General features: G+C 39.5%; 1 protein-coding gene across 5 annotated transcripts in view; it reads left to right on the top strand.

The window, feature by feature from the left end:
- pde4ba (phosphodiesterase 4B, cAMP-specific a) overlaps positions 1 to 24,056 on the top strand; it is a 530,844-nt gene that overhangs the window by 476,487 nt on the left and 30,301 nt on the right. The window contains exon 1 of one of the 5 annotated variants that reach the window (XM_061883741.1): positions 19,073 to 19,277. The exons of the other annotated variants lie outside the window; for them this stretch is intronic. Coding sequence (XP_061739725.1) covers positions 19,215 to 19,277 — 63 coding nt within the window. The 5' untranslated portion in view covers positions 19,073 to 19,214. Of the gene's footprint in view, positions 1 to 19,072; positions 19,278 to 24,056 lie in introns of those variants that run through there. 5 annotated transcript variants of the gene reach the window in all.

The raw sequence follows: 24,056 nt of genomic DNA, 5'->3' as shown, positions 1-24,056 counted from the left end.
AGTTCAGTTCTAAAAACGTTGTTACGTTGTGGTCGCATGTTAATGCGCGGATCGTTTACCAAAGATGCAGACAGAAAAATTATTTATTTTTCATAATTCAGTCAAGGGGCAGCACGGTGGACCAGAGGTTAGTGTATGTGCCTCACAATACGAAGGTCTTGGGTTCGATCCTGGGCTTAGGATCTTTCTGTGTGGAGTTTGCATGATCTCCCCGTGACTGCGTGGGTTCCCTCCGGTTACTCCGGCTTCCTCCCACTTCCAAAGACATGCACCTGGGGATAGGTTGATTGGCAACACTAAATTGGCCCTAGTGTGTGAATGTGAGTGTGAATGTTGTCTGTCTATCTGTGTTGGCCCTGTGATGAGGTGGCGACTTGTTCAGGGTGTACACCGCCTTCCGCCCGATTGCAGCTCGGATGGGCTTCGGCAGCCCCCGAGAACCCAAACAGGGACAAGCGGTAGAAAATGGATGGATGGATGGAAATCAGTCAAGAAAACAAACACAAGAAAAGCGTACCTATTGCACGGGGAGTTAAGGCAAAAAACTAGCACCGGAAAGCTTAGTATAGAAACAGGAGCCAAAGGAGTACCATTGTAACTTGTTGCGCGAGCAAACAAAACAAGCAGACCGAGTGTGGCAAAAGGCAGGAAGAAATAATTCTCTGATTAGTGCCCGGGAGAAGGTGAGAGTCCCGAACACTAATCAGAGGCAGGTGAAAATAATCAGCACCCATGGCAACTAAGAAACACAAACCCACGGGTGCTGAAACCAAACTAAGGGAGTCTTGGACTAAAACGGATCATCACAAACTTGTCGGAGACATACATTTTTCCAGCTCATTCTTAAAAACACCAGAGTGCTGTCATTGAGGTTATCTTTGCAAAGGGTCCTTTATAACAGCAGAAAGCTCCTGTAACTCTGACAAAAAAAGTACACCAAAATCCAAAATATACAACTACTATTGAAAGCAGAAGTCCTGTCTCCCTGGGGCTTCATATATTAAACATACAAAAACCTGGTTTTACATCCTTTTTCACAGTAAAGTTGAGATGTATCAAAAGTGAACTTCATGTTTCTTGTACGCACATTTCTACAGGCTGTGGTTACTTGTTGGGGCTTTGCCAACATTTGCTGTCAACAATGTAAAAGAGATTGATGCAAGGACACATCATTCACTTTTTTGCCAATGCATTTGATGCCCCATATTCATATTCATATTTGTGAGGATGTCTATTTATTTTTCCAAGTGATAATTTTTCCACCTATTGCAGTCACAATGTGTTCCTGTGACTTCAGCACATGTCGGGCGGAGGTTGCTGCACATTAATGGCACCGCACACTGTGAAAAACGAAACCTGCATTTGAAATAAATGCATAGTTTTAATAGAATGTGTGAGTTGTGTGTACCAACATTTTATTATTACTCTGGCAAAACAAGCGTAAACCCTTTGAAATAAGCTATGACAATAACATTACATGAATAAGTAGCTTCTGGTCATTTTTATTTCGTAAAAGTAGCTCTCAGAATAAGAAAGGTACTTAGATGTTTACTAGGGGTGTGGGAAAAAATCGATTTGAATACGAATCGAATCGAATACGTTGTGCGATTCAGAATCGATTTTCATTTTTAAAAAATCAAAAAAAAAATTATTATTATTATCATTTTTTTTTTAATCAATCCAACAAACCACTACACAGCAATACCATAACAATGCAATCCAATTCCAAAACCAAACCTGACCCAGCAACACTCAGAACTGCAATAAACAGAGCAATTGAGAAGACACAAACGCGACACAGAAAAAACCAAAAGTAGTGAAACAGAAATTAATATTATCAACAACAGTATCAATATTAGTTATAATTTCAGCATAGCAGCGATTAAAAATCCCTCATTGACATTATCATTAGACATTTATAAAAATAAACAAAAAGTGGCTTACACTTGCATCGCATCTCATAAGCTTGACAACACACTGTGTCCAATGTTTTCACAAAGATAATGTAAGTCATATTTTTGGTTTGGTTAATAGTTAAAACAAATGTACATTATTGCAATCAGTTGATAAAACATTGTCCTTTACAATTATCCATCCATCCATCCATGGATCCATACAATTATAAAAGTTTTTTTTTTTTAATCTACTATGCTTGCATGTCAGCAGACTGGGGTAGATCCTGCTGAAATCCTGTGTATTGAATGAATACAGAATCGTTTTGAATCGGAAAAATATCGATTTTGAATCGAGAATCGAATCGAAAAAATCGGTACGATATCGAATCGTGACCCCAAGAATCGATATTGAATCGAATCGTGGGACACCCAAAGATTCACAGCCCTAATGTTTACCATACATCAAATCACTATGTTCACCCTTTGACCGTAGGCTGAACCAAATCACAAATCTATAAATGATGCTTTTCGCATCACAAATATATTGCATTTATCTGATAGTCAACACAGACAACCGGTTAAACATGTTCTTGTTACATAACATCCATACAAAAAGTAAACTTTTTAATCTAATGAGTATTTACATTTGAATAAGCAAATGTTTAGAGAGATTTAACATATTGTAATAAGTGTCTCGGAAACTGTGTGCTCTACAGTCATTGGTTCAAATCCCTTTTACATAATATCCGCTCTATTACCTTAATTGTGGGTTTTCTCCAGGAACTCTGACTTCCTCCAACATAGAGAGGGATAATATTGGTCGTATCGTAAAATTTGTTGAATAGTTATCCTTTTGTGTATATTATTAAAGGCCTACTGAAACCCACTACTACCCACCACGCAGTCTGATGATGACGTGTACGCAAGACGTCGTCTGCTTTAACGGCATAATTATACAGTTTTTTGGAGATCTGTTTTGCTGAATCTTTTGCAATTTGTTCAATTAATATTGGAGAAGTCACAGTAGAAAGATGGAGTTGGGAAGCTTTAGCCTTTAGCCACACAAACACACAGTGATTCCTTGTTTAAAATTCCTGGAGGTGAAACTTTCCTATGGATCAGAGCGCGGTCAAGAGAACATGGATCCCTACCAAATGTCAACAAGCGGGTTTCGGTGAGAAAATTGTGGTTAAAAAGTCAGTTCTTACCGGAGAAAAGCTGACCTTGTGCCGTCCATGAAGCTGCCGTCGACTCCCCTGAGACACTGTGCGTCAAGACACCCGTGGAGACACCCTTCCGATTATCAGAATAACACTAGCAACACAATAGAAAGATAAGGGATTTCCTAGAATTAACCTGGTAAATGTGTTTAAAAACATCGGATTCCGTCCCAATGCAATCGCGTTTTTTTTTTTTTATCTCTTTTTAACTTCTTTTTTTTTTCTAGTCCGTTGCTATCAATATCCTCAAACACCAATCTTTCATCCTCGCTCAAATTAATGGGGAAATTGTCGTTTTCTCGGTCCAAATAGCATTTGTTGGAGGCTCCCATTAAAAACAATGTGAATATGTGAGGAGCCATCAAACATGTGACGTCATCGTCTGCGACTTCCGGTAGAGGCAGGGCATTTTTCTTAGCACCGAAAGTTGCGAACTTTATCGTGGATGTTCTCTACTAAATCCTTTCAGCAAAAATATGGCAATATCGCGAAATGATCAAATACGACACATAGAATGGACCTGCTATCCCCGTTTAAATAAGAAAATCTCATTTCAGTAGGCCTTTAAAGTTTAAGGTTGTACGGTGTACCATTACTAATAAAGTACAGCGGTACTAATGAATCAAAGGAGGTGGGATCTGATGTCGTTGTGGCTTTTGCAGCCCTTTGAGACATTTGTGATTCTTCTTCTTCGCCGGTCACTTGAAGCGAGTATGACAATCTTCCTGGGGTGCATCCCTTTATGGAGGAGGCCTGTGCGTGAATTTGTTTAACGTGAGGAGACTGGTGCACAGACAGTCACCACACGATCCTTGACAGATCCGGGTAAGGATCCAGGGGCATGGAGTTCAAGACGACTGGGGACTGTTTTCTGTTGCAGCCTTCATCCATCATCGCAGCCGTTGTGGTAGTTCTTTCGTCTACCGTCTTCCGCCTGCTCCGCCGTTGAGGTCTTCACTTCATCCCTAGCTAGGGGGCAGTCAGGTACTAGGCCTTTGCCAAGGGCCATCTGGGGTAACAGTAGTAAAGGGGTTAACCTCCAAGTGCCCCAAGAACCCTTACAAGAACCTCCACTACTTTAACATCATGCCCAGGACATCATCATTTGTAATTAAGGGCTGTATAAGTAAACTTTGATTGATTGATTGATTGATGGATTGATACTATCCTACATCTAAATAATACCGGTACTTGTTTTTTTTTACAGTCAAGACGGTGCGCTGTTGTCATGTCATGACATTGTTGGTAAAACAAGCCAAAGTGCATGTTAGGCAACGTAAACGCATGGTGTACTTACGAGCAGACACAATGTGGAGACAGAAGCGGGACGCATTTTGGCTTAGAAACTAAAGACAAAGATGAAGCCATGAACATTGATTGTTGGGCCTCGAGGGGTGCCAAAAAAACCTCAGTTTCTCATCTGAGGTCTGTATGGACCAGTTATAATATGCTCTTCTACCACTTGTGGCAGTAATGACAATAGAAAAAGTCTGGAGCTAAAGTTAAAAGTTAAAGTACCACTGATAGTCACACACACACTACGTGTGGGGAATTTACCCTCTGCATTTGACCCATCCATATGTTCCAGAGGAGCAGTGAGCAGCAGCGGTGGCTGCGCTCAGGAATCATTTTGGTGATTAAACCCCCAATTCCAACCCTTGATGCTGAGTGCCAAGTGTCATAAATAAGTTTCTTAAGTGCAAAAATTATGACTAAGGTGGTAAATCTGTATTTTAATTTGCACTTTAATTTTATTGAAAGTTTTGTCAAGAGACAAATTCATTATTAATTTAGTTTGTTTTAGCACAACATAATTGCGTGTACATTTTTTGTCAGGTATTTATTTAGGAGTCCTTTTCATGCAGTATATTTGCTTAGTACTTTTTTTTCTAATCATCCTGACCTAAGCCTAAGGTTTATGTATTAAATAAATAATACTCTCTGTGATTAACACATGCGTTCATATCATTTGACAAGGTTTGTAACAGTAGGTAAGTTAGATATAATTATTAATAATAATTAAAATCAAGAGTAAGATTACTAATTCAGTGAGTAATGTTTGAAAGGGCTCCGGGACCCTACATAGTGTAAAAGAAATTAGGAGCCTCTGCTCAAAAAAATTCGTAGCTAGCTCGCGGCTAATGTTCATCCACTGTTGGCAGTGTTTTAGCTACTTCTAAATCAGTAATCCTCGCCTCCATGGTGACAATTAAACAAGATTTCTAACAAGCTATTATCCCTGCAAGGGGCGAGGAATAGCTAAACATGCCATTGGATATACAATAGCCAACCGCTAACAGTTAACTAGCGCTCCTGAATGTAAACAAATGCCATGTGTAGATCTACACAAACATCGACTGTAACGATATCAAGTACAATAGCCATATGTAGTTGACACTACTGCGATGAGGTGGCGACTTGTCCAGGGTGTACACCGCCTTCCGCCCGATTGTAGCTGAGATAGGCACCCGCGACCCCCCGCGACCCCAAAGGGAATAAGCGGTAGAAAATGGATGGATGGATGGATGGATAGTTGACACTACAATGATTACATTGATATTTTTCGATATCACGAAATCTTTTGTAATTTTTTTATTGTTTATAAACCCAATAAATACGTTTCTGGACACAGGAAAACTTTAATTATGACCAATTTGTAACTACTTGGTATTGGATTGATATCAAAATTTGTAGTGTCACCCAAAACTTATGTAAAGTATCAAACAACAAAAGAATGGGTGATTATTACATTTTAACAGAAGTGTCAATAGAACATGTTAAAAAAGAAAGTAAGCAGATATTAACAGTAAATTAACAAATAGATTAATAATCCAGTTTGTACTGCTTGTCCCTCATAATTTTGACAGTTTCCGAAACACAGGATCAGGTGTTCATTAATTTGTGCTGGCTCACATTAGTCATATTTTTTGCGCTTAAGAAACTTCTCTGTAGCTTTAACTCCAGACTCTTTCTGTTTGTTTGAGATTGTCATGACTGCCACAAGTGGTGTAAAACTGTATTACAACTGAGTACCTCTATGGCCCATTCAGACCGCAGCTGTGGAAAAGATTTGCGGCCCCCCTCAAAAAAGAAACACTCTATTAAAGCACAAGTAAAGCCGATCTACTAAACTTGTGCGCAGAGGATTGCGTCTCTTTAATTAGCAAAATAGAGAGCGCACCTTATTAAGCGTATCTGCCTTCATGTGTATGCTGATTATCATAACGCCCACAGTAGCAGGAGGGGGAGATGCAAATATAAATATTTAGTGCTCGCAATGTGATTTATCAAACCTGGATCTATGTGAAAACTGGCACATTTACGCACAAATGGCTGTAAAAATGAAAGAATACCCCACCTTTCACCGGCAGTAAACTGAAAAAGTTTTTTATTCTCCAATTTTGTTTCTAATTTGTTCATTGAAACATGTATTTTATATCCATGCTACAATAATTGCTAGAAAACTATGATCAATTAACAAAATATTTTTTATGAACTGACTTGGTACAAAAGTGACATGTTACACTGCACGTAACCTCATGTGGAAAAGAAACCTGCGTCAAACACATTTGTTTACGTAAATAGGGTGAAGCCTCTGAAATACAATCCATTTCTTCCCTAGCCTTGTTTCTACTTGAAACTAGAATTTACATAACATCTCCTCTCCTTACATCTGACCTGGTTTAATTACCGTACCCATCGGCGAACATGACCCTCAGGACCTCTCGATGGATGGAAAAAGTATGGAAGAAGAGAAGGACGAAGGCGAAATGCGAGTGCTTTCCCCTTTACATCCAAATTCAAAGTGCATGATAAATTATTTAGCTTTAACCTCTAAGATACTGTATGTCCTGTTGTGGTGGCTCACAGTCAGAACTAGTGTTGTCCCGATACCAGTATTTTGGTACCGGTCCCAAAATGTATTTAGTTACTTTTCGGTACTTTTGTAAATAAAGGGGACCACAAAAAATGTCATTGTTGGCTTTATTTTAACAAAAAATCTCAGGGTACATTTAATATATGTTTCTTATTGCAAGATTTTCCTTAAATAAAATGGTGAACATACAAGACAACTTGTGTTTTAGTAGTAAGTAAGCAAACAAAGGCTCCTAATTTAGTCTGTTAACATATGCAGTAACATATCGTGTCATTTTCCATTCTACTATTTTGTTGACATTATTAAGGACAAGTGGTAAAAAATGTATGATTAATCTACTTGTTCATTTAATGTTAATATTTTGGATTTTCTCTTTTAACATGTTCTATCTACATACAGTTCTGTTAAAATTTTCTAATCACTTATTCTTCTGTTGTTTGGATACTTTACATTAGTTTTGGATGACACCACAAATGTGGGTATCAATCCGATACCAAGTATTTAAAGGATCATACATTGGTCAAATTCAAAGTCCTCATGTGTCCAAGGACGTATTTCGTATAACTATCGATGTAATCATCGTAGTATCGGTTGCGGATACTAGTATGATTACAATGAATGTTAGGTGTAGATCCACCAATGGCCTTTGTTTATATTGGAGCATCCCGGAAGAGTTGGTGCTGCAGGGAATTCTGGGAATTTGTTCTGTAGTGTTTATGTTGTGTTGCGATGCAAATATTCTCCCAAAATGTGTTTGTCATTGTTGTTAAGTGTGGTTTCACTATATGGCACATGTTTATGACAGTGTTGGCATTGTTCATACACCACCCTTTGCGTGACATGTATGGCTGTTAACTAAGTATGCCCTTCATTCATGTGTGTGCAGTGTGATAAAATTTAAGAAGATCGTCTTAATAAACAATGATCGGACGTAGTGAAATTTTGACTTGAATTGTGTATCTATAAACCACTTGTAGCACATCCAATTTTATGAGTGTGGCGTGCTGTGTGTAGTGAAGCATATTTAGCTGTCACTCGTCCTACAGGGTTGATACTTGAAATAAATGTACAAACGTTTGTACTTTACCAGTCGCCGTGGCGACAATGATTGGTGATAAAGCACCTCTTCCTGAGTGTGTTTCAGTGTCATAGCTTCACCTTTATCTTAAGTTATTCGAACATGCTCGTCTGCATGTCACGATGGGTCTTTTTTAGAGGAAATATAGTACCGAATAGGATTAATTAGCATCACGGTACTATACTAATACCGTACAACCCTAGTCAGAACTCAGCCTTAGTTTGACCAACAGAAAATAAAATAAAGGGTAGTATAGGGGAACTACACTTTTTAGTGAATTTTGCCCATCATTAATCTTAATTTATAGCATTAATAATTATAATAATTAGTAATAATTAGGGATGCCCGATAATCTCGGACTGCCTCTATTATCGGCCGATAAATGCATTAAAATGTAATATTGAAAATTATCGGTATCGGTTTAAAAATGTTCGGTATCGATTTCAAAAAGTAAAATTTATGACTTTTTAAAATGTCGCTGCGTACACGGACATAGGGAGAAGTAAAGAGCGCCAATAGACCTTAAAGGCAGTTCCGTTGCATGCCGGCTGGCCCAGTCACATAATATCTATAGCTTTTACACTCACATAAGTGAATGCAACGCAGACTTGGTCAACAGCCATACAGGTCACACTGAGGGTGGCCGTATAAACAACTTTAACACTGTTACAAATATGTTCCACACTGTGAACCCACACCAAACAAGAATGACAAACACATTTCGGGAGAACATCCGCACCGTAACACAACACAAACACAACAGAACAAATACCCAGACCCCCTTGCAGCACTAACTCTTCTGGGACGCTACAATATACTCCACCCGCTAACCCTAACCCCCGCCCCCTTCTCAACCCCGCCCACCTCAACCTCCTCATGCTCTCTCAGGGAGAGCATGTCCCAAATTCCAAGCTGCTGTTTTGAGGCATGTTAAAAAAAGAAAAAAAATGCACTTTGTGACTTTAAGATATATATATATATATATATATATATATATATATATATATATATATATATATATCTGTATTGGTTGATATCGGTATTGGTAATTAAGAGTTGAACAATATCGGATATTGGCAAAAAAGCCTTTATCGAACATCTCTAGTATTATAAGCACCGAAAATAAACTGTATAAGTAGCACAGAATTAGATAACATTGATGAAACGGAAAAATATTATTTCTACGTAAATTAAATAACATAGCTGTGCAAATAATACATTTTTGGCTGCATTTCTTTGCAACTCGAGGACCGTTTTGTTTTGGGCTTACATGGTAAACAACTCAAATAAATGTTTTATACATTTGTCTACATGTGGCCAAGTAGAGGCATTGTGGGTTTCCTGGACGTGGTCTACATCGCTGAAAGAAAAATCTAAAGAAGAGAATACCTCAGCCATCTTCCACTAGTTTTTTTAATATATAAATCGCTCGTTTCTCCAACAACTCTCTGCTCATCATTTGGGATGTCTGTTGTGACTTCCTTTCCTGGTCCCATGACCCGCCCTATCTTGCCCCTGATTGGCCTGTCCCTAATGTTTTGCTCTAATCTCAACCAATCGTGACTCATCAAAGTAAACAACCAATCAATCATGGACGTTTTTATACGTGCAATCACTCTTGGAAGGAGGAAGGGTATGGCGTCACATTAATGCCAAAAATCCAAGCGCATAAAAACTGTCATCGCGCACTGATTCTCCACTTTGCGCGCGTGCGCGACACCCTTTTGCGCGCGTGAGGCGCCTTAGCGCGCGGTTCTATTTTGCGCGCGCGATTCGCCTTTTTGCGCGCGCCCGGTACCTATATGTGCGCGCTTCGTCTCGGTCTGGCATCCCTCCTTGCGCTCTCATGTTTGTTTTGGCACTTTGGGGGCGGGAATGGTTGGACAGCCCCTTCTTTCTGATGGGCTCTGAGCGCTGTCAGTCAATGACGACGTGGCGGCCATCTTACCTCCGGCAGCTGGCCCCGCCCAGTACATAGTTGTCCAAGAACATGTGCTATTTAAATAACCATAACTTGCTCAATTTTCAACTCATTTCCAAACGGTTTGATTTGTTATAAATGTCAGGTTTTCATGGGGCTATCATGGCTGAACAAGTAAGTCTTACACTATTATCTCTCAGATTTAATTTGCCTAATGTATGGAGCTAGCTTTTTTTGTTGTTTTTTTAAATACATATTTTTAACTAAATGATGAATAAATAAATGGGTTGTACTTGTATAGCGCTTTTCTACCTTCAAGGTACTCAAAGCGCTTTGACACTACTTCCACATTTACCCATTCACACACACATTCACACACTGATGGAGGGAGCTGCCATGCAAGGCGCCAACCAGCACCCATCAGGAGCAAAGGTGAAGTGTCTTGCTCAGGACACAACGGACGTGACGAGGTTGGTACGAGGTGGGATTTGAACCAGGGACCCTCGGGTTGCGCACGGCCACTCTCCTACTGCGCCACGCCGTCCCTCTGCCATCTGTACTGGTCTGGGCTGATATCTAATTTTCCATAGTTTGAGTTGTTTGCAGAAGCGTAAATACTTTTTATAGTAATATTAAAACCATATTCATTAATTGTAGTGATAACCTGTCATTCATTATTCTACTAAAATAGTAATTGCAATCATAACATCAATAATTAGGCCCATATGCAAATCATGTGGTCCTGATATGAAGTACGCATAGATAAGTGGGTTCGGGTAGTCTCTGGTGTAAACTTAAAGTAGATAGAGGAAAGAAAATTAATAGTCCCCCATTGTGGCATACATTCAATATTTACATATACAAATATTAGATAAATAAAAATATTTTTTAAAACAGACAAGAGAGGAAAGAAAACATATTTGAAAATATAGTTTCCGTCATTGACTGACATCTGTGGACTGGTTGTATGTGTATGAAGAGAGAGATATTGATCTTGACACTTCATTAACTATTTGATGTTCTCTCAACAGATGAGACATTACCTTCTTCAAAGACTTTTAGAATGTGTTTGTGTCAAGATCAATATCTCTCTTTTCATACACATACAACCAGTCCACAGATGTCAGTCAATGATGGAAATTATATTCTCAAATAGGTTTTCTTTCCTCACTTGTCGGTTTTAAAAAAATATTTTTAATTATTTGATATTTGTATATGTAAATATTGAATGTATGCAACAATGTTGGACTATTATTTTTTTTTCCTCTATCTACTTTAAGTTTACACCAGAGTCTACCTGAACCCACTTATCTATGCCTACTTCATATCAGGACCACATGATTAGCATATGGGCCTAATTATTACTGTTATGATTGCAATTACTATTTTAGTAGAATAATGAATGACAGGTTATCACTATAATTAAGTAATATGGTTTTAATAGTACTATAAAAAGTAGTTAGGTTCCTGCAAACAACTCAAATTATGAAAAATTTGACATCAGCCCAGATCAGTATAGAAGGCGGAGTTAAAAATATGTATTTAAAAAAACAACAAAAAAAGCTAGCTCCATACATTAGGCAAAATTAAATCTGAGAGATACAGTAATTGTATTAAAGACTTACTTGTTCAGCCATGATAGCCCCATGAAAACCTGATGTCCTTTCATTTTCATCCCAGGGAACTGCCATAGACCTTTCATCTTAGATATGAATAAACACTCCATGTTTCTCCATCTTACCGCGGACAGCTGGTTCCAATCATTTTATTGATGTCAATGGTACATGTACTATTTAAATATACACATACATACAATACTCTGACATTTATAACAAATCAAAAGGAGAAGAGAAAATGAATAGTCCCACTTTGTGGCATACATTCAATATTTCCATATACAAATATTAAATAAATAAAAATATTTTTTAAAACAGACAAGTGAGGAAAGAAAACATATTTGAAAATATAATTTCCATCATTGACTGACATCTGTGGACTGGTTGTATGTGTATGAAAATAGAGATATCTTAAAACTTCATTAACTATGTGATGTTCTCTCAACAGATGAGACATTACCTTCTTCAAAGACTTTTAGATAAGATTCAATTGGCATTTTCCACAACTCCACTAAATTTGGACTTTTTAGAATTTGTTTGTCGACAAGAGCTGTATTATTTTGATACATATTGACGATGACCCGCCCTGCTATACTTCTGTTTGGCCCTGAGCGATTTTCGCCTGACCAATCATAAAGGAGGGGCTGTGTAAGAATAACCGCCCACAAAGTGCCAAAACGAAGACGGCGCGCGCGCACATAGGCATCGCGCGCACGCAAAAAGGCGACGCACGCGCGCACAAAGACACCTCGCGCACGCAAAAAGGCGAAGTGGAGAATCAGCGCGCGATAACAGTTTTTATGCGCTTGGATTTTTGGCACTAATGTGACGCCATAGAGGGGAGGGGTTTAGTAGCTAGTGGAAGGGCAGCGGGGGCGAACAATGAACACAACAAATAACCGGCGTTTGGTCATTTTAACATGAAATAAATTATATCGATATTACAATATTTTCTTGATTCATATCTTACATATATATAAATGTATATATATACAGTATATATCTTACAAGCTCAATATATTGCCCAGCCCTACCCAACCTTATACTTAAAATGGGCAAAATACGTAGATATTACATGTTATTATGAATGTGCCTGTTACTACGTTACGTATGTACTTACAGCATATATAGAAAACTTTGATGGAGGTTTTTAGAGCGCTTTATAGGTGGAATAAAGCAACTCCCACTCGCTCCATTGTTAGCTGACTTTTGCTAAGGTTTATTTACGAGGTAGAATGCATAACAAAAAAACATGTACCATATTTTTCGGAGTATAAGTCGCTCTGGAGTATAAATCGCACCTGCCGAAAATGCATAATAAAGACTGGAAAAAAAACATATAAGTCGCACTGGAATATAAGTCGCATTTTTGGGGGAAATTTATTTCATAAAACCTAACACCAAGAATAGACATTTGAAAGGCAATTTAAAATAAATAAAGAATAGTGAACAACAGGCTGAATAAGTGTACGTTATATGACGCATAAATAACCAACTAAGAAGGTGCCTAGTATGTTAACGTAACATATTATGGTAAGAGTCATTCAAATAACTATAAGATATAGAATATGCTATACGTTTACCAAACTATCTGTCACTCCTAATCTCTAAATCCCATGAAAACTTATACGTCTAGTCTCTTACGGGAATGAGCTAGATAATATTATTTGATATTTTATGGTAATGTGTTAATAATTTCACACATAAGTCGCTCCTGGGTATAAGTCGCACCCCTGGTCAAACTATGAAAAAAACTGCGGCTTATAGTCCGAAAAATATGGTATGTTCTGGTCTTACATACGGATTCCGAAACAAAAGTGTGCAGTTTCCCTTTAAGTCCTCCGGTGCAATCTGAATTGTCAAACTATTAGAAACAATGTAAAACAATGGAGTTTTACTGCGCTACAAATAGAATAATAAAAATATTGTTAAATTAATACCTGTTAATGTAAACTAATTGCTGTGTGTTTGTGAGGACACACATTTGTATACTCCGGGTAACCAACTACAGTAGACTGATTTTGGTCTGTTTATTTTGTCAATTACAGGAGGGCATTGCTGTTTTGAAGGACCTTCTGCAAAAAAGGGTAGTCAAAGCAAAATGTTAGTCTCACTTTCAAGATTTTTTTTTAACTGAACTCCCAGGCCACTAGTCGAATAGCCCTAATAATAAAAAAGAGAGGACCTAAAGAGAAAACTTGTAGTGTTCCACAAGGAAATAAGTTGAACAAATGACGACTGACTGCATATGAAGTAAACAAGCTACAACAACATAAATCACATTACAACAATAGCCCTCTAGTATCAGTGTTGGCGTTAACACACTTTTTGTCACGCCCATGGGATCAGGCTAAGTTTTGGTCATGTACAGTTTGGTTTTTTGGACATTCAGTTCTTGCTTTTTCACTTCCTTGTTTTCTTTGTTACCATGCCAACTCATTGATTTTCACCTTGCCCTCATGTCACGCCCCTATCCCCATGTCATGCACCTGTTTTCAATCATTGTAGCTATTATTTAAACCGGAAGTTGCCAGGAAGTCAGTCTGGCAACTTTTCATTATCCCTCAACCTCCTTCATGGCATGTCATGCTTTTTATTCCCTCCTGCTCTTGTCAAGTAAGTTTTTGGTTTTGTTATGTCACAGTTGTTTAGTTTTGTTTTCAATAGTCAAGTTTGTTCTCCGCCATAGTGCGCGCCATTTGTTTGCCTTTTTTTGAGCTATAGTGTTAAAAATAAAAATGTACCTTCATTCACGCCTTGCTCGTGCCAATTTCCCTTTGCATCGGAGAAACAATCCAAGTCATAGTCCAAGTCGTGACGCTTTTTGTGTCTTTTTACGTATTGACATCTGAAAGGACGTGCATTTTCAGAAGTCTGCGCATCCCCCGGGACGCAGATTTTATTTAAAAACATTTTACCGACCCTGCCTTCTCCGTGTCAAAACAGTGTTTTGTTTATATTTGCTCAGTCAAATTTCCATCCATGTTTATTTTTTCATTGGTCGACTTCAAAGTGATGAACTTTCCGGTATTTTTTCGGAAAATTTTATTCGCCGAAAGTTTTATCGATCACCAATACTGCATTTCCGGTATTAGGACTCCCACGTGTTATTGTTTTGGTCATGGCGAGCTATAAACCCAAGAAGTGAAGCTTCAATGAAAAGTGGCGTCAAGAGCCTCACAAGGCACCAAGAAACATCATGTTACACCTTTCCTGCTTGTCTGCTCCCAGACAGTGGTGGAGATATTCCCTCCTGGGTCGATGTATTGTCGAGGGTAACACCCTACACTTTACCCGGGAGTGGGTCGTTACAGTTCCGTACTTGGGTCGGAATGACGAGGTCGTCGATTCGTTACAACTCTTTATTTATTTGTTCTCCACAAAGCCGATCGGACATCCACCATGCTATTAACATGTTAGGCGCTCCCTCTCCTAACTTGTTCACTCACTTACACACGTCCCTCACCCCGCATACCGCCATTCTTAAAAGAGAACACACAGCTTATGGCCATTGTCTTGTTATATTCTTATTTTACTGTTATATTGTTATTCCCATTGTTTTTATTCTTTTTGTAATATTTCTCTATTTTGTTCCCTTTTAAACCCCCATTATTTACTTTTTACTTTTTTCTTTAAATTGATCTCAACTATGTACACTGCTGCTGGAATTTTAATTTTCCTGAAGGAACTCTCCTGAAGGAATCAATAAAGTACTATCTATCAATCTATCTATCACCAAGCCGGAGATGAAATGCTAGAGTGCCAGTGTATTAAATTACAACTCAAATTATTCAAATGGTAGTTTTTGCTTTGTTTCATTATCGTGGATGAACCACATTTTTTTGTTGAAAAAAAAAATGGTATGTAGCATTCAACACTACAAATTTAATACATCATCTGGTTTACATCAATACTATCAAATTGTAAATTTAATAAGATAATTGTTATAAAAATGTGCTATTATGTTTACATTGATTACTTTCTATAAAACATTTTCTATAATCTATTGCACAAGTATCTAATATAAAACATATTAAGCTGTATATTTACTTCCTGAGTCGAATGAACAATATAAAGGTGATTTTTTGCGCTCTCTTTTGACTTTGACAAGTGTGATGTACACTTAGGGCAGGGGTCGGCAACCAAAAATGTCAAAAGAGCCATATTGGACCAAAAATACAAAAAACAAACCTGTCTGGAGCCGCAAAAAAATAAAAAGCCGTATATAAGTCTTGTAATGAAGGCAACACATGACGTAAGTGTCTATATTCGCTGTAATAGCCTACTATGGAAATGACTATGTGTCGCAGGCTGAAGCAAATCTTTGTTGACAGAAATGTTGAAATGTAATGTTTATCCATCCATCCATTTTCTACCGTTTATTCCCTTTCGGGGTCGCGGGGGGCGCTGGCGCCTATCTCAGCTACAATCGGGCGGAAGGCGGGGTACACCCTGAACAAGTCGCCATCTCATCGCAGATGTAATGTTTATTCTACACATTTTTACAACATTAGAAAACATTAGTAAATCAGAGGCTATTCAGAAGGTGAGATGGCCAAAGATATAGATGTGTGTGTCCAAGTTAAAGGAAACTGTTAGGGTTTAGTAAAGTGGGGGTAACCCCAGGATGCAAAGACGGGAGACAGGGTGGAATTATAAAATGAAAAAATGTAAGGGCGATGGGGCAGAAATGCACACCATGAAATCTGGACAAAAAAGGTTCCTCAGTGGTCGGCAGGAGAGAGGGTCAGGGCACACTGAGTTAAGTTAAGTTATCCTTTTTACTTCAGGGAGACTAGGAGATAAACACACAGGAGGTTAGGGAATACAGGACAAAGGAGCGAAAACATACCTGGTCTGGTGAAACAGGTGCATGCACGACAAGAGTACTGGAAACAATAACCGGCGAGGCCAAGCTGACAATGACGAGCCTAAATACCGGGGTGCTAATTGCGAGCAGGTGTGCCTCAAGGTCCGCCCCTTCACCGAGGATGAATCACTAAAAGCACAGGTGCAGACAAAGGCAAATGCAGGAAAACACTAAAAACACAACAGGAAACGGCAGGCTGTCTTTTTTTAATAGATTTATTACAATCTTTGGTAAGCTGGGTAACATGGCAACATGGCAAACAAACAACTATCTGAAATGCAGCAAATATTACATACAGATAACGTGTCATGAGACATGCAAAACTAAATTATATACAAAGAGGGTAAAAAAAAGTCAAGGATATAAAATTAGCTCAAGTATAGCTCCAAATGAGGCATAATGATGCAATATGTACATACAGCTAGCCTAAATAGCATGTTAGCATCGATTAGCTTGCAGTCGTGCAATGACCAAATATGCCTGATTAGCACTCCAACAAGTCAATAACATCGACAAAGCTCACAGTAAGCTTAAAACGTTGGGTGGACAAAATGAGACGAAGAAGGAGTGGAAGATTTTACATGTAAACGAACTGTTGCGTCACAGTCCACACTGTGGTGAGTTCGAGAACAGCGGAAATTAGTCAGACAAAACGATGTTCACCAAATACTCTCATCAGTGAAGCATACACACACATATTAAACAGTGAGCTTCCTAACAGTTGGGGAGGTTTGTCCTCAAAAAACATACTAAAACAAAAAAATACTTTTTCCACATCTTTTTACATTTTCAAACCTTTTTTTAAAAATCAATCAATCAATGTTTATTTATATAGCCCTATAACACAAGTGTCTCAAAGGGCTGCAAAAACCACAACGACATCCTCGGTACAGAGCCCACATAAGGGCAAGGAAAAACTCACACCCAGTGGTACGTCAGTGACAGTGATGCCCCCTAGGGGACCGAAAGCAATGGATGTCGCGCGGGTCTAACATGATATTGTGAAAGTTCAATCCATAGTGGATCCAACATAACGGTGCAAGTCCAGTCCAAAGTGGATCCAATATAGTAGCGAGAGTCTCGTCCATAGTGGAGCCGGCAGGGAACCATCCCAAACGGAGGCGGATCAGCAGCGCAGAGATGTCCCCAACCGATACACAGGCGAGCGGTCCATCCTGGGTCCCGACTCTGGACAAGCGGTCCATCCTGGGTCCCGACTCTGGACAGCCAGTACTTCATCCATGGCCACCGGACCTGTGTCCCCCCCACCTCCCTTCCACAAGGGAGAGGGGGACAGAGGAGGAAAAGAAAATAAATGGCAGATCAACTGGTCTAAAAAGGGGGTCTATTTAAAAGCTAGAGTATACAAATGAGCTTTAAGATGAGACTTAAATGCTTCTACTGAGGTAGCATCTCGAACTGTTACCCAGAGGGCATTCCAGAGTACTGGAGCCCGAATGGAAAACGCTCTATAGCCCGCAGACATTTTTTGGGCTTTGGGGATCACTAATAAGCCGGAGTCCTTTGAACGCAGATTTTTTGCCGGGACATATGGTACAATACAATCGGCAAGATAGGCTGGAACTAGACCGTGTAGTATTTTATACCTAAGTAGTAAAACTTTAAAGTCACATCTTAAGTGCACAGGAAGCCAGTGCAGGTGAGCCAGTATAGGCGTAATATGATCAAACTTTGTTGTTCTTGTCAAAAGTTTAGCAGCCGCATTTTTTACCAACTGTAATCGTTTAATGCTAGACATGGGGAGACCTGAAAATAATACGTTACCGTAATCGAGACGAGACGTAACAAACGCATGGATAATGATCTCAGCGTCGTTAGTGGACAGAATGAACAGAATTTTTGCGATATTACGTAGATGAAAGAAGGCCGTTATAGTAACGCTCTTAATGTGTGACTCAAACGAGAGAGTTGGGTCGAAAATAATACTCTGATTCCTTACTGAGTCGCCTTGTTTAATTGTTTGGTTGTCAAATGTTAAAGTTGTATTATTAAATAGAGGTCGGTGTCTAGTAGGACCGATAATCAGCATTTCCGTTTTCTTGCTGAGTCGCCTTGTTTAATTGTTTGGTTGTCAAATGTTAAAGTTGTATTATTAAGTAGAGGTCGGTGTCTAGCAGGACCGATAATCAGCATTTCCGTTTTCTTGGCGTTGAGTTGCAAAAAGTTAGCGGACATCCATTGTTTAATTTCATTAAGACACGCTTAAAATGCTCCAAGGAGCCACTAGGGCGGCACTAAAGTGCCGCGTGCGGCTCGAGAGCCGCGGGTTTCTGACCTCCGCCTTAGGGTAGAAGAGTTGAGAAATAGGGGTCCGGTTGTTTGTGTTTAATGGTGAAGGGCTCAGTTGTCGGAAGGAGCGTGTTTGAGGAGTACGTCACGGCAACCACAGAAATGTTCTGGTCATCAGTTGGATTGCGACTGTGTAAAAAGCTGGCTGCAGGACCGTCGAAAGGCAAGCAAGCAGAGAACTGAGGCGGGACTACCCACATGAGGGAGTGTGTTTAGGGCAGAGGCCGGTCTCTCTCTCTCTCTCTCTCTCTCTCTCTCTCTCTCTCTCTCTCTCTCCATCATGCACGTAGGAACACATGGCCAATGATCTAAAGCCGAGTCAGACCTCACAGCCCAAACTTAGTCACTCGAGCTGTGGTGTGTCTCAGCGTCGAGACTTGGTCCTTGAACTCATGCTGTAGTCACACTTTGCACTTACAGCGACAACATGGGAGCCTGCTGCTTTGACAAGAAAGAGAGGAAGTTAGGGAAGCTCAATGGTTGGAGAAAGGTAAGCCTCCTTTACAAACTTTGTCCTGATGAAGTGAGTTTAGAACCATTGTCTGCGCAAACTCGGATATCTGCTGGGGTTGGTCTGTAAGCGCCTTCACTCTTAACTCTTTGCTCAAACAACATGTGGTTGGTTGTCGCTCAAATTTTTCATGTGTGGCTTTAGAAAAAAGGACACACATTTATAGATTATTGTCATTAGTCACACTACAAATGAGTTGCCACTTGCCCAAGATACACCGTTGTATTTCTAGAAGCGTCCTTGTTTTAAGAGCTATTTACTTATTTTTAGTCCTTGACTAATGTCAACATGAATAATGACATTGTCTCCATTCAACTGTTAAAATTGAGAAAGTAACTACTATTAGTATTTTAATTTCCTCCACATAGAACATCGTGTTTAAAGATTCTGCAACATCCCGAGGATGCTTAGTTTTTAAGAACTCCAATTTGAATAATTTTTACTATTTTTAGCTTAAAATTCCTGCTAACTTCTGAATATACACATCTTAATTTAGATTTCAATGAACTAGCTGCATGGTCTGATAATTTCACTAGTTTTTAGTATTTTTTTCCTACAATCTATAGTCTTATATTTCTAAAAGTGTGTTGATGCTGAATGGTAAATGGTACAGAACAGCAACATACAAACTCAACAGGTATAGATTGTCCTTTGTCCCACTGGCAATAAAAGCACTTAACAACAGAAAACTACTGTAATAACCGGATGCAATAGTAAGGAGTGCAATATGGGAGGTTTAATTATTATTAAACCCATTATTATTACACCTTTGTTTTTTTTTCTACTTTTTTCTCTGCTTAACGTTATTTATGTCTAAAGAGAGAATTATTGAGCCCTAGTGTGTGAATGTGAGTGTGAATGTTTTGTTAATCTGTGTTGGCCCTGCGATGAGGTGGCGACTTGTCCAGGGTGTACGCCGCCTTCCGCCACATTGTAGCTGAAAAAGGCACCAGCGCCACCCGCGACCCTAAAGGGAATAAGCAGCAGAAAGTGGATGGATGGAGAGCGTTATTGATAAACTTTTCAAACATTTTGATTCATATATAGTCAACACCAGTGGAGAAGACTCATGTAGACTCTTGTAGACTGTTGAAACTTTGGATTTTAAGACAAAAACATGACGTTTTTAAAGTCCTTAATGATTTTTATTATGCTTTGGCTACAAATTCTTCTAATTTTCCACGAATGTATTTTATAATTAGCTGCCGCTTCCTTCCAAGCCAATTACCACATCCTGCTAAGTGCTATGTTCCAACCTAAAATTTGCTAAACCACATTGCATCCTACTCTGGCCTTTAAGAGGAACACAGGGTAAATGTGATTTATTATTCTGGGAAATATTTGATCTCCCTTTTATGGCTCCAATTTTAATGGCAAAATTGAACGCAGGTGGCTTCAAAAGTTACACAACTGTAGTTGTCACAAACTGATTTTACCACCTTGCATCACCTTTGCTTGAGCAAGAGTTGCCCAAGGGCAACAAGCAAAATTGTGCATGATTTAAAATACCCTTCCTAGTTTGGGAAAAAAAAGTTCTGATTGTATTCTAAAGTTACATTTAAAAGTTTGCAGTTCATTTGTGTGAAACGTGTGATTCAACTCCCTCGTGATATGCACACAAATATACTATATATTAGTATTATTATGAAGTGAAATGAAGTAAATTATATTTTCATAGCGCTTTTCTCGAGTGACTCAAAGCGCTTTTACATAGTGAAACCCAATATTTAAGTTACCTTTAAACCAGTGTGAGATCATTATAAGATCACACTTGACTATAGTTTGATCCAATGTGTGTTAGTCTGTTATGTTTGGAGATGTGTAAAGATGAAGGAAGTCATTCATTCCACTGAGCCTGTGCTGCTGCAGGCTTGACAAAGGCGCCCACTAGTGGGCTCAACTCTCCACCTTTTCTTTAAAAAAAAAAAGACAGCTGATTTAAAAAAAACAAAAAAGTGTGTTGGATATACAGGCCTATATCAGGGGTCGGCAACCTTTACCACTCAAAAAGCCATTTTGACCCGTTTCACAAAATAATGAAAACAATGGGAGCCACAAAACTCTTTTGAAATTTATGATGAAATTACACTGCATATACAGAGTTTTGTTTTTTTGCTTTGTCCTATGTGTAAACCAGGGGTCTCAGACACGCGGCCCGCACCTTAATATGAAAATTTTATGTTAGCACGTCCCGCGAGTTTTATATGATTGCCCATGACTACATCACAATTGCCAACCCTCCCGTTTTTTCAGGCAGACCCCCGAATATCAGAGTGACCAATTTTTCAAATGCCTACTGATTTTCACCCTAACAACAGTAACAAGGGTGTGCTATGAGGGCACTGCCTATAGCGCCGTCTTCATCCTGTACATGCAGCATTCCGGCAAATTCACATGTTGTACGTGGCTTCTTCATACAATTTTAAGTAACTGCAAGGCATACTTCTTCAACAGCCATACAGGTCACACTGACGGTGCCCGTTTGAACAACTTTAACACTCTTACTAATATGCGCCACACTGTGAACCCACACCAAACAAGAATGATAAACACATTTTGGGAGAACATCCTCACCGTAACACAACATAAACACAACAGAACAAATACCCAGAATCCCATACATGCCTAACTCTTTCGGGCTACATTATACACCCCATTACCACCAAACCCCTCCCCCCTCCGTGCGTCGGTTGAGGTGGGCGGGATTGGGGGGGCCGTGGTTTGGATACATGGGATTCTGGGTATTTGTTCTGTTGTGTTCATGTTGTGTTACAGTGCGGATGTACTCCCGAAATGTGTTTGTCATTTTATTTTGGTGTGGGTTCACAGTGTGGCACATATTAGTAAGAGTGTTAAAGTTGTTTATATCACAACCCTCAGTTTAACCTGTATGGCTTTTGACCAAGTATGCCTTGCAGTCGCTTACGTGTGTTAACTGTCGTCCCCAACTACACTTAACCGGTCGGCATGCAGGTAGCATGGTGTGAAAGCGGGTGCGACCACATGATCTAGGGGCCGGTTTGCAGATAGCATGGTGTAGAAGCGGGTGCGACAGACATATTTTAGAGGACGTTAAAGACGTTTCCATCACGGCCCCCCCCTCAATATTGTTGTCCGTGTGAAAATCGGAGAATGCTTACCCCGGGAGAATTCTGAGTGATGCAATGAAATCCGGAAACCTCCCGGAAAAATCAGGGGGTCGGCAAGTATGCTACTGAGCCACATCAGAGGGATCAAAGAGCCGCATGCGGCTCTGGAGCCGCGGGTTGCCGACCGCTGGCCTATATGAATAACTGTCAACACAAGCCGACGATTGATTGATGGATGGATGGATGGATAGATGGATGGATGTATAGGTACGCCTGTGCAGTGAGCTGTCTGATGGGATCACATCTGAAGTGTGTTTTTTCTTTTATTTATTTATTTATTTATTTTTCCCCTGCTCTCACCGAAATGCCACGGGCTCCTTTCACCTTCCCCCGTCTCTGTCACAGCAGCGCTCTGCTTAATCAAGCCAACCCCCCGCAAGCCTGGGGAGAGACAGCGAGGCAGAGAGAGGGACTAGAAGGGAGACAGCGCTGAAAAACAGATAAGGAAAAAATAAACATGGATGGGATGCAGAAAAAAGACCTAACAGACGACAGAAAAAAATCATCCAATTAGGAAAATATTCCATAACATTTTGAGCAAGGGGCGTCGCACCAAATTCTGGGCCCCTATACACAAGACCTCTGAAGGGCCACCCCATACACACACACTTGGTATGTCATACTATAAAAAAAATTGGACCCATCACCTCCCTGCTTGGCACTCAGCATCAAGGGTTGGAATTGGGGTTTTAAATCACCAAAAATTATACCCAGGCGCAGCCACCGCTGCTGCTCACTGATCCCCTCACCTCCCAGGCGGTGAACAAGGGGATGGGTCAAACGTAGAGGACACATTTCACCACACCTAGTGTGAGTGTGACAATAATCGTAACTTTGAACTTGACATTTACTAAACACTGATTATTGCATGGATTGGGTTGAAAGCAGCTTTTGAAAACATATGGCGAGGTGTTTGACGTTTTCAAGATGGGATTGTAAATAACTTGGGTTTCATTTTAAAAAGGAATGTTCCAACAAACCATAGGCGCCAATCTACATTTCTGCCAGCGGGTGCTCGGTGTGTGTGTATTAATAAAACAAAAATAGACGTTTAGTGAATTTACTATCCCATTTGACTTCTGGTTTTATTATTTTGTAAAACGGACCAAACTCGCCACAAAATTAACTACAACAATATTGATTTTTCAAAAATTATTTTAAAGATCGAAAGTTGCCATCAATCCCACGCGGGTGCTCGGCATGATCGGCGCCTATGCAACAAAACGAATATAAAGTGTCCAGAATATGAATTGAATTAATGATAAAACCTGTCAAAATTAATTTAAATGGGAGTGTTTGCACCTTCCTCACGTTAACATTTTTCAAAGCAAAAAAATAGAACAGGAACACCAGCTTGTGTTACATCAGTGGCTTAACTGCTCCTTTTGTTAAAATGGTCTATCCATCCATCCATCTACCGCTTATTCCCGGGCTGAAGGCGCTGCACACCCTGGATGAGTCGCCACCTCATCGCGGTAAAATGGTCTATATTTTTCATAATTAATAAATTTGTCTTGTAAACATTTTTACCAGCCCGAATAAAATGATTGGTGTTCATGGCGGTCACTTACCCTGTCTCGTCAACACATGAGTGCAGGGAGTGTTTGCA

Source organism: Nerophis ophidion, linkage group LG22 (assembly GCF_033978795.1).
Source record: "Nerophis ophidion isolate RoL-2023_Sa linkage group LG22, RoL_Noph_v1.0, whole genome shotgun sequence".
Lineage (NCBI taxonomy): Eukaryota > Metazoa > Chordata > Actinopteri > Syngnathiformes > Syngnathidae > Nerophis > Nerophis ophidion.
The sequence above is the reverse complement of the archived record's forward strand: the minus strand, read 5'-3'. Positions and strand labels throughout refer to the sequence as shown.